General features: G+C 34.6%; 1 protein-coding gene across 8 annotated transcripts in view; it reads right to left on the reverse strand.

The window, feature by feature from the left end:
• Positions 1 to 12,286, reverse strand: part of LOC144448722 (cytoskeleton-associated protein 5-like) — a 78,739-nt gene that overhangs the window by 46,769 nt on the left and 19,684 nt on the right. For all 8 annotated transcript variants that reach the window (XM_078139030.1, XM_078139026.1, XM_078139027.1 and 5 more), the window contains exons 4-5: positions 3,381 to 3,507; positions 2,583 to 2,834 (exon numbers count right to left, since the gene is read on the reverse strand). In XM_078139030.1, the coding sequence (XP_077995156.1) occupies positions 2,583 to 2,834; positions 3,381 to 3,507 (379 nt within the window). The remainder of the gene's footprint in view (positions 1 to 2,582; positions 2,835 to 3,380; positions 3,508 to 12,286) is intronic.

A 12,286-nucleotide genomic window follows, 5' to 3' on the forward strand; every position in this document is an offset into this window, starting at 1 on the left:
GTTGTTTTAGATTAACTACCATTACCCTTTGCACATGGATCGTGTCGTGCCCTACGTACTACATCATGTAATACATCATACATGCGGTCATAACCTTAACGTGACGGTGTACACATGTATGTACGCGGCTGAAGTCGCGGTTGTTGGAAAAAACAGATACTATCACACGTAAATTAACAGTTTTGAGATCTAATATAATGTTTGAGCGACCAATTTCGAAGGTAATGAGAAGGTGTATTTGACGCCGAAACACGTCGTAATGGATGTCGAAGGACATGCCTGTCACGAGCACGACGTGCTCGTGATAGGCGCTGGTCATCAGACTCGGCCAAAAAAAAAAAGTTGGGAAAAAAAAAAAAAAAAGTTGAAATTTTTTTTTTTTTTAAATTAAAAAATAAAATAAAAAACTTTAACAAAAAATATATTTTGACTTTCAATTATATATAATCCTTAAAATAATTCTGGTTTGACGAAAAATAAAACAATATTCTCAAATAAATGCAAACTTATTTCAATTAAAATAATGTGAACATGGAATAAAAGTACATAAACTGTTAAAATTAGTTTGTAAGTACGAAAAATATAAAATACTACAGCAAAAATAAAAAAATATTTTTGGCCTGAACGGCTTCCCATAGTTCAGGCCAAAAGTATTTTTTTATTTTTGCTATAGTATTTTATATTTTTCGTACTTACAAACTAATTTTAACAGTTTATGTACTTTTATTCCATGTTCACATTATTTTAATTGAAATAAGTTTGCATTTATTTGATAATATTGTTTTATTTTTCGTCAAACCAGAATTATTTTAAGGATTATATATAATTGAAAGTCAAAATATATTTTTGTTAAAGTTATTTTATTTCATTTTTTAAATCTAAAAAAAAAATTCAACTTTTTTTTTTTTCTTCCCAACTTTTTTTTTTTTGGCCGAGTCTGCTGACCAGCGCCTGTCACGAGTACGTCGTGCTCGTGACAGGCATGTCCTTCGACATCCATTACGACGTGTTTCGGCGTCAAATACACCTTCACATTACCTTCGAAATTGGTCGCTCAAACATTATATCAGATCTCAAAACTGTTAATTTACGTGTGATAGTATCTGTTTTTTCCAACAACCGCGACTTCAGCCGCGTACACACATGTGTACACCGTCACGTTAAGGTTATCGACCGCATGTATGATGTATTACATGATGTTACGTAGGACACGATCCATGTGCAAAGGGTAAAGGTAGTTAATCTAAAACAACTAAAGTTTGTTTCATCAATAACAATTACATTCATTATTGTGAAACTGACCAGAATTGAAATAAGATGGTACACTATACTGTGAGCGTGAGCAAAACAGCTTTAGGAACAAAAACGTGAGGAAAAGCGAACGCGTATTTCCAATGGGTCAGTCGGGTACTACTTCTTGTACGAGCGCACATATTGACGTCAACCTGCTGTATTACATATCAACCTAAACCAGCTTTTATCGCCTTGTTATCATTGTTGTTGTTGTTGTTGTTGTTGTTGTTGTTGTTGTTGTAAAGATTCAGTTTACTTCATCGTACATTGTAGTATACATTCTCTCAGTGTTCTGAGTACACATGCATATATCATGAAAAGTTGAGAACAACACGTCTACGTATGTAATACAGCAGGTCGACGTCAACATGTGCGCTCGTACTAGAAGTACCTGACGTGACTGACCCATTGGAAATACCTTTACCCGTTGCACATGGATCGTACGCGGCTGAAGTCACGGTTGTTGGAAAAAACAGATACTATCACACGTCAATTAACAGTTTTGAGATCTGATATAATGTTTGAGCGATCAATTTCGAAGGTAATAAGAACGTGGTGTCAAAGGTCACGCCTCGTACTCGTGACAGGCGCCTGGTACGAGCACGACGTGCTCTGCACCGGCGCCTGTCAGCAGACTCGGCCAAAAAAAAAAAGTTGGGAAGGAAAAAAAAAAAGTTGAATTTTTTTTTTAGATTTAAAAAATAAAATAAAAAACTTTAACAAAAAATATATTTTGACTTTCAATTATATATAATCCTTTAAAAAAATTCTGGTTTGACGAAAAGTAAAACAATATTCTCAAATAAATGAAAACTTATTTCAATTAAAATAATGTGAACATGGAATAAAAGTACATAAACTGTTAAAATTAGTTTGTAAGTACGAAAAATATAAAATACTACAGCTAAAATAAAAAAATATTTTTGGCCTGAACGGCTTCCCATACATATGTACAACCCATACCACCAAAGTAAAATACTTTCTGTACGTACCAAAATCATTTATAGCATCCATATCAAGTGTAAAAGTATACTGTTTCATTTGCTAATTGACCACATTAGAAAGGTCACATGCTAGGCTTGTAAATAAACCAATTGAAACACTATACTGTTACACTTGATATGAATGCTATAAATGAGTGTAGCATACAGGGAAAGTGCATCACTTCAGTGTTACTCGTTGTATATACATGTATGTGATAAAAAAACAGTTAATACTATAAGACAACTACAAAGAAAAAAAATTGATCTACTATATTTTGTAGAATTTAATCTATATATATTACTTACAATAACTGGTGGTATATTCTGTATACCAGCTTTAAATGCAGCACCAACCCATCTATAGATCTCAATAGTTAGTAACTTAGCTTCCTCTCTCACATTCTTATCTCTATTCTGAAATTGTTTGGGTAATGCTTTGACGATAGGTTTCACTGTAATGATCTTAGAACCAAATCCATACAGTGCTTCACGTAGTACTTGCAGACAGGCTGCTACTATTTTAGGCTGTTTGTGCTCAAGACCTTTCAGAAGTTCTTCCTGTGAGGAGAGAGATGAATTGAAAAACATGTCATGTAATGATGAAATCTGAGATAGAATCCTGGAAACTGTTCATTTCTGCTATTACACTGATATCAAAGTCTCTTGACTACAAGTCATCCTTCAGCTTTGAATAGAGTTTGACTAATGTAATTATTTACAGAATTGTGCAGAGAAACTTTACAACATTTTGTAAATTATTGCAGCACAGAAAAATAATGACTTGGACTGTATAACGCTGATCTTTCACTGTAAAGTGTACCCATTACAAACAAGTGTGTACTTATATGTAATATAACATTTAGATAACATTTAGATATCCAGTCAGGTGATGATCAACTTTATATCTTGCCTTGATATCCTATGATAAAGACTTGATTTGAAATATCAGGACTGAATTTATTTATCAGGATTGTTCTACTCCTATGATGTGTATGTATGTATACATATATTAAAAGTTACAAGTACAATTCAACATATTGGTTGTCTCATATTTAACTTGAAAGACATCAATTTTATCTATGTACAGTAAGCTACATGACATACCTGTACAACTTCAGCCTTCTCTAGTTCTATGTACTTCAATAAAATCTCCATTCCCTTTTCTCTTGTCTTGGTTCTTGGTGAGTTCAAACATTTTGTGATAACTCCAGTTGACACTTCACCTACAGTTCTAAACATAGAAAACAATATAATGTTAACATAGAGTGCAGATAACATAAAATGGACTTTTTACGGTGAATGTATGTGTTACAGTTTTTCTTTGGAGGGGGTGGGGTGGGGAGGGGTTTGAGGGTATACACTGAGATTATTGAGTAGACAAACCTGGTAACATGTTTTTCTTTGGAGGGGTGGGTTGGGGAGGGGTTTGAGGTGGTACACTGAGATGATTGAGTAGACAAACCTGGTAACATGTTTTTCTTTGGAGGGGTGGGGTGGGGAGGGGTTTGAGGGTATACACTGGGACGATTGAGTAGACAAACCTGGTAACATGTTTTTCTTTGGAGGGGTGGGGTGGGGTGGGGTTTGAGGGTGTACATTGAGATGATTGAGTAGACAAACCTGGTGACATGTTTTTCCTTTGGAGGGTGGGGTGGGGAGGGGTTTGAGGGTGTACATTGAGATGATGATTGAGTAGACAAACCTGGTGACATGTTTTTCTTTGGAGGGTGGGATAGTGAGGGGTTTGAGGTGGTACACTGAGATGATGATTGATATGAGTAGATACGTGTGATCCAAACCTAGTGGCAGATGTTCACAGTTCAAACTTGTCTAGTATAAAGTCAATATGAATCCCATAGGAATGAATGGTGCTAACTAGAGATATGTGACACTATGTCCATTGAGACTCATATTTGATATTATTGAACCAGTATAGGTATGGTTGATTGGAACAATGGCTTTTTACATATTAGATCATAGCAGGTACATATATATGTACTGTAGATCTGTGTATTTGTAAGTACGTGAAAGTACCAGTTTTGCAATTGATGACTTGCTTTTGATGTATACAATGACATGAAACTGTGAAAGTGTTCCACTATATTAAGTTAAGTGTAACCCTCATTTTATGAAAATATATCTATTGATAACCGTGTGTGCCCATGACCTCTATATGTTGTGATTAATCATCGTTTATACACTTTAAAACTATGGTCTTAATCAAGTGTCAGTTTGATCATGTAAAATCTACTACATGCATACTGTGTATGAAAATTAATGGCGATATCAAGTAATGATGGTGGGCAGGAAAGAGAATCCAATGTCACATTATATACTATACAACAGAGAAATCAGTGAGCTCTCTAACTAATCAATCAATTTTTTGGTTGTGGTGAAAATGATAAAACATGACTTTTTTTGAGTCCTTCTACTTGGGATATGGTAATCTGTAAGTCTGGTGCATGACAGGGTACTGTTGTACATCAGTAGTAGTGTGTCAAATTGGCTTAGAAGACAGTGGTGGCAATGACTGACATGTCAACGTGTAAATAAGACTTCTTCAGCCTTCAGGACATACTGACATTGCGTATGTATTGAATAACAAAACAACAACATTTCTTGACTCTCAGGACAAGTATCGTATTTGAAAATTTTTCAAGACCTACATTTGGTATCTGGCATGGTATACAATGTACTAAATCAAGAATTTAATATCAGTTCACAAACTGTGTAACAGGAAACCATCCAATACATATTGTGAGTACATTTTACTGCATACCTGCATGCATTGTACTCTAACAGTGGTAGTTGTCAGTACATTTTATAATGACCTATTGTTATATTTTTACTGAGCACCCACATTCCTACCATTGTATTCTAACCTATTGTTGTACAATAAAGTAGGTGAGATCTATTACAATAATTTACAGCCTACTCTTTCTACCCTATACACCTCAATTCAATATAGCTATGTGTCAGGGGAAACAAACACCAGCCTTGAATAAACACACACACACATTCAAAGTTTTGTCCATGAACTTTCTATAGCCAAAGTTTCCATGTAGAATACTCGCTACTTTACGGATATTTTAAATCATTTATTATAAATTTTCAAGCTTTTCTTGAATGAAGAGTATGGTCAGTATCATATAAACTTTAATTTAATAACAAACACAAAACCTGGTAAGTAAAAATTAACCACTGAACCAGGCTATAAAGATAATCTGTTTCCTTCCTTCCTTCCTGGTGTATACAATATACAGTACTATTGATAGAGTACTATCAAATGACCAAGGACATGTACTACTTTACATGTCCTCAAACCTACCCTGAACCTATTCTTACCTTGGGCGTCACAAAATCTATTCTTTATAAACTGTCCTGAATGTAGTGGTGAGGGTGGCAACCATCTGTTTGCATTCATGTGTATGTGTGTTTCATTTACATCAGGTAAAATTCTTTACATAGCAACATGTGTGTCAGTTACTGTTATTTAGCAAATTTCTGAATAATTTCCATGTAATTTTTCTCTTTTCGTAACAATAAATATTTTACATATTTCTTTTACTGCTCAGTTGTGTTTATATCATCATAGTCATAGCATACATCTGTATGTAGTATAACGAAACATAAAGTTTGAATTTTATTCACAATGCTCATGAAAATTCAAAATGTCTACACCATACTCAGTGTTTTTGCTAAGGTTTGGGAACCCCGGTAACAGAAAGGGGGAAAGAGGTAAAACTGGTAGTGCTTCCCATGCAATGTATCATAGTTTAGGTGGGGAACCCCGGTAAAATGATGTGGGAACCCCGGTAGATTTTACCTACTTACCGCCCTTAAAATAAAACACTGATACTAGGTTTCAAGTATTTATAATTTTTATTTTTGGGTTAAGCTTTAGACAATATTTTATTTATTTTTTCATTTTATTGCAAGTGCTTCACAACTAAACATATTTTATTATCCAAAACTCAAAACTTAACTAGAGTCAACACTGTTTCCAAAATAGAATTACATTACAAAACCACATGGATCCAATTTCACTGTCACAACATATCACAATAGTATTATGTGGATATATGACACCACTGTATTGTTCTAGCTGTTATTACAGTAACACATTACCTTATTTATATTTTTTTAAGTTGTATATGCCCTTTAAATATGATGTATCTATCTCAGCAGACTGTTCTACCATTAATCACAGTCAGCCCTCAATTCACAGCCATGTTAATAAAAACATAGTTTGCACACCCAACAATGTTACTGTCTGTTTGCAGCTACACACAAACACCACACTAACAAAAACACACTGTACACCCATATGACATTGGAACAAGTCAATCACAATGTCGTTTTTTGTGTGTTCAATTGTTTACCTTAATGGGGTAAAGAATTTGTTTCTAGTGAAAAGAATCTTTGTATTTTTTTGTGAGAGTGTAATCTATAAAGCCACGTTGTCAGGATACAAGTACTTACTGTACGTCTAGGTACAAATGTAACTTGGAATATAGGCTTTCCTGTGCTACAGTAGAGTAGAGTAGAGTACACTGTGTAGAGTACAGTAGAGTACAGTGGAGTAGAGTAGAGTAGTGTCGAGTACAGTACAGTACATGCAGTACAGTACAGTACAGTACAGTACACAGTACAGTACACAGTACAGTAGAGTAGAGTAGAGGAGAGTACAGTACAGTACAGTACAGTACAGTACAGTACACAGTACAGTAGAGTAGAGTAGAGGAGAGTACAGTACAGTACAGTACAGTACAGTACAGTACAGTACAGTACACAGTACAGTAGAGTAGAGTACAGTACAGTACAGTACAGTACAGTACAGTACACAGTACAGTAGAGTAGAGTAGAGTAGAGTAGAGTAGAGTAGAGTAGAGTACAGTACACAGTACAGTAGAGTAGAGTAGAGGAGAGTACAGTACAGTACAGTACAGTACAGTACAGTACAGTACAGTACAGTACAGTACAGTACAGGAAATAACAGGCCTGGCAAAGGAGGATAGATTCAAAGCTAACATACACAGATGATTACACCCTGCATGAGTCAGGTTCAAAAAAAAATAAAAATAAAAAAATAAATAAAATGGAATATATACTCTGATCATTCTTTGTCATGACAATGTATGTCTACATCACAACAACACATGTACACGTGTATGTCATTGGTTCTGCAGTTTTCGAAATATGAGTCAAAACACTCAAAATTGCAGTTAATTTTCCCATTTTTTTTTATATTACCTTCAATGATATCTCCAATATTTTTCCTCTTTCAGTCAGAAATTACTTGTGAACTAAGGGTTGTCATTATTTGTCTAACGACTCGTAGTGACAACAACCCCATAGGGCACTCATATTTTCCTTCTCTGAACAAAGAAAAATATTGCCGAATATTATCTAATTATTTTGTAGATAAGGACACTCTTTTATCATTACTAATATTTGATATACAACTTATACAAAAAGTATATCATTTCATATGAAAATGATTCCCTAGCTTAAATACACATGACGTATGTCAACAGTACATAAAGTGCTGGTACTACATATATAAGTACGTGTATAGTGGGAGTACAGTGAAAGAATCCTATTTGATTTGCTAGCCCAATATCATGTTACTATTAAAATGTGTGTAACTCTGGGCTAAGTGATGCAGGTATTCATCCTTCCTTCCACTTGCTAACACATACATGTGATGTAGTGTTAGTAACAGCCCAGCATATTATAATTAGCACTGAGCTAGAGTGACGCTAACCCAGTTAGAGAGTAATTCTTGAGTCCTACTGAATTACATTATAGATGTTACAACAGTAACACACAAAGGATTTTATTTTCCTCTCACAGGAAATTGTACTTGAATGAAAAGGATTTCAATCTAATTTAAAGAGTACTCATGTGAAAACTAGAAAAGAAAAGAAGAAAAAAGAATGAAAAATAAAGGAATAAAGAAACCCACAAAGCCCACCACAAGTCTCACTGTGCTGCACACAAACATATAGATGTAGATCCAAATGAGAAAATACACAAACAATATCAGTGATATGCAAAGAATACCTGCATCCATTACAATGTACCTCTATACATAGCTAATAATAGCAATACCTATCATCCTTGATATGGCCACGTTTCACTTTGCCTGATCACAATAATTTTGTGCAGTGCTGACATATTGAAGATCAATCCAGTCTGGTTCTAAACAATAAACTTTGTGTGAAAATTTCTCAAGTCGAGGAAACAGTGAGTGTCTTGTAGTATTGTACTAGTTTTGCAACTGAATTGTCTCCTTCAAGGGTACTGTGCCCTTCCAAGGTACAAAATTAATGTTTTGATCTATGTTTGACCTTGAGTTTGACCTTGGGTGTACACTTAATGTCAATGTTTGTATTTGAATACTGTGTAAGGTCCTAAACATATCAGGTTGTTAGGGACTCACTATGTATAATGTAATGTACTAGTCACCTGGTGGAGGAAACAAGTACAAACTGACAACTTACAGACCTTGCTGTCAACTATAATCAAAGCCAACCTTTGGAATAAAAACAATTGGGTTTTGTTTTGCCAGACCAATTTTTTCTGTGTTCAGTGTGTATATTACTTCGAAACTGTACTCACTTTCTTACAGTAATATGACGGTACTGTTATTACATCATATTTTTCAAAAATAATTTTGAATTTTTTTTATCACTATTATATAGCTGGCAAAATTCATCATTTTTTAAAATACAAAATATCACTGGTTACTGAGGAGAAACGTAGTAGAATTTGATTATTTAGAACATTCAACCCTATATTTTGTTTGTCCTTGGCTAGGTAGACAGGAATACTATTGATATTCTGCACTCACTTTAACACACATGAAATGCCTTCTAGATATCAAGAATTCTGAATGAAATGAACACACACAATATCATTAAATTCAAGTCAATCACAATTGTCTTGATTTTAGAGTTATATTAATGAAAAGTAAAGTACTAGACCAGACTGATAGCGATATTATAGACCTCAATAAATAACCACTTTGTGACTTAATATAAGTATGACTCATAGCTGTATGTAAGAAAGGTTTGTCACCTGGAATTGTGAGTAGATGTAATGTAATCTGTGTTTTGATATTAACTTAACTCCAAGAATCTTGCAGGCTAAATTACCTGTACTGTACTGTACAGATAGAAGCCTCTTACTCCAGTAGTGTACCTACGTACGGTATATCAGAATATGTAACATGTAACTAGTGTAGTTAATCAGTATACACTCATCACAATATTTGAAATTTGACGAACATTTCACTTTCCATTCCAAAGCATGTGATTTTTCGAAAAGACATGCATGCTGATGAGTGAGTGGGTGAAATACCATGAGATGTATCAGATCTTGAGTTGTATTTTCTAGTATTCTACTAGTACCATGCCTTCCTTTGTAAGGATGACTTGCTAACAGTGTTCACAATACTGTACCATTTCATTCTAGCCTCTTCACAATAACTACAAATATCTCTAAATATAATATAGTTGTTTTTGACAACCAAATGTTGGATTCTGAGTTTTTGACTAATGGAGGTTTTATTGAGTGATCGGTAGTTTCTGGCTGCAAGTACCCACATTTCAAATATCGATACAACCTTGTAAACATTGAAAATGAGTTGTAGCTCGAAACTTGCAATGTCACTTGGTAGTATTATCAATATAAAACACACACCAATGATATTATATGGTAATATATTATCCTGTATCATGTTTTACTTTAAACAAAAAAATATTTCTCTGGTTACTTACACAGTGTCGGTCATAAAAGGAAAAATCCTGCGTAATATTTTGCTGAGAAAATATTTTTTGTTAATTTGAAGTTGAATGTTTGGTACATTTACACTGTACAGGTGTACAAGTAAAACAGACAGATGTACTGTGGTAGGAGAGAGGAGCATACAATACATACCTGTATTATGTAAGTCTTGTTTATCCCAGGGCTGTTTTTTTTAGTCTGTTTTATTTGATGAGATCCACAACACGTACAACTAGTTGACTTCATTAAGTATTCTGATAGTGAATTCTACACTATGTGTGTTGTGGTCTGTTTTATACTGTCAATCACTCAAAATGTATTTACAGCTGTTGACTGAATTCTAATGTCAGTTGCTCTGTGGTCTGCATTGTAAATACATCAGATGAAGTGAAAGCTGTCACTGAAAACTGCTCTGTTGTGTAGATGGATGGATGTCTTGTCATACATGTAATGTGTATGTGTATGTGTGTGCATGAGTACATGTATGTATGTATGTATGTATGTATGTATGTATGTATGTATGTATGTATGTATGTATGTATGTATGTGTGTGTGTGTGTGTGTGTACCTGTTCTGCACAGTATGTATATATGTACATTAGTAATTTAGCATTGTTATTATATCACATCTGTCAGTAGGGAGTTCAGAATTCAAAATGGCGGCCATACGAATTCACGGTCACTGTAAAATTCATTCGATTTTTAATTCGCTATTTCAACCCACTCCGGTTGTCATTTCGCGATAAAATTACGATTAGTTTTGAAAGGGGTTAGATTTTCAATGATTTCGCGCGATAAAAGCTTAAGATGTGTAGTTTTCGAAAAGCACGCCCGGTGGGAAAGTCGCCCAACAGGCGGCCTCGCGCCATTGCTGTACTACGTGGCACTTGATTCTGGCGGGGTGTCTCTTGCAAACGGGAATAGCGAAGGGTGAGCCAATCAAGTGAGACCTTTCAAACCTAGCTAAAATTATAGCCAATAAAATTAGCTGTAAGATGATATGTGTTTAATACGGGTCAGGCCAGCATCTGTAGCAGTAAAGTCAGGTTTAAGTTTTTGTCGCGTGATTTCGTATTTATGTACGGTGCGTAGTCTTTTTAAACAGCAATTTTCAGATCCTTTGGTATTTAAACTACGTTTCTGGGTTATTTATTTGGTATGTTATTGACCAGCTCCCTTTATAAAATCGCTGTACAAATTGGACGTCAGCGTTCGACCGGGCGTTCATCGGAACGGACTCAGTGAAGCTAATGGCGGCTGTCAAAATCGATGACGCAATTTGATCGTGTTGTTATCGTTGCGTCGAATTTCAAATAATCGCTTTTAGTTTGTGGGTCCAATACTTGTTTCATTTTGTTTCGATGAGTTTATTCAGCAAGAAAACATCGTGTTCTATGTTTTGTACTTCCTACATGCAGTGACGATCGTAATTGTTACCAGTACAACTTACAGCCTACATGTACATTGCCATGGTACTGCAGTGCTAACACAGTTACGTGTTTCGTGTTGCGAGGTCGTGTTTGGGGGGACATTTCTAAATACACGAAATCAGTTATTGAATGTGTAGTCGATATTGGTATTCAGTTTGAAAAATTAAAATCCTGAACTTTATTTTACTAGTGGTTTTGTCATTTCTTAGTAACTATAAGAACGACTGTAACACGTTCCGTCAACCCGGAAGTACATAGACACGAAAATAGACGAAGTGGCTTTTACATGTAATTAGTAACGAAATTTTACTCTAACTGTTTATAACCTTCAAATTTATTTATTTTTGAATACATTCTAATGTGCCCTAAAGACGACACTATAGAGACTTGCTGTATGGGAAGGTAATTTTTTTGTCTTTATAAATGCTATACATGTAGTCAGATTAATGTGTACTAGAAATGTTATGTAAAATATCTGCCAGAGATAAGACCACATCATATATTATTACCCCCCCCCAAAAAAAAAAGGAAGACAAAATACTTCAAAAAAGAAGAAGCTCCAAAACAGAGAAAAGAACAAAATTACAGGAAGGAGATGAAGCACAAACAACTACAAAGAAAACAACAGAAGACAGTTCAATTGGAACACAGGATTAGAAATAAGTATGGGGTTTGGAAAAGTGAAGTCGAAGTAGAGAAAAAACTAAGAGAAGTGAACAAGTGAAAGCACTTAATAAAGACCAGATTCAGTTTCATGTTGACATTTTAAAGACAAAACTTGTAAACAAAA

This window comes from Glandiceps talaboti, chromosome 17 (genome assembly GCF_964340395.1).
Source record: "Glandiceps talaboti chromosome 17, keGlaTala1.1, whole genome shotgun sequence".
In the NCBI taxonomy this organism is placed as follows: domain Eukaryota; kingdom Metazoa; phylum Hemichordata; class Enteropneusta; family Spengelidae; genus Glandiceps; species Glandiceps talaboti.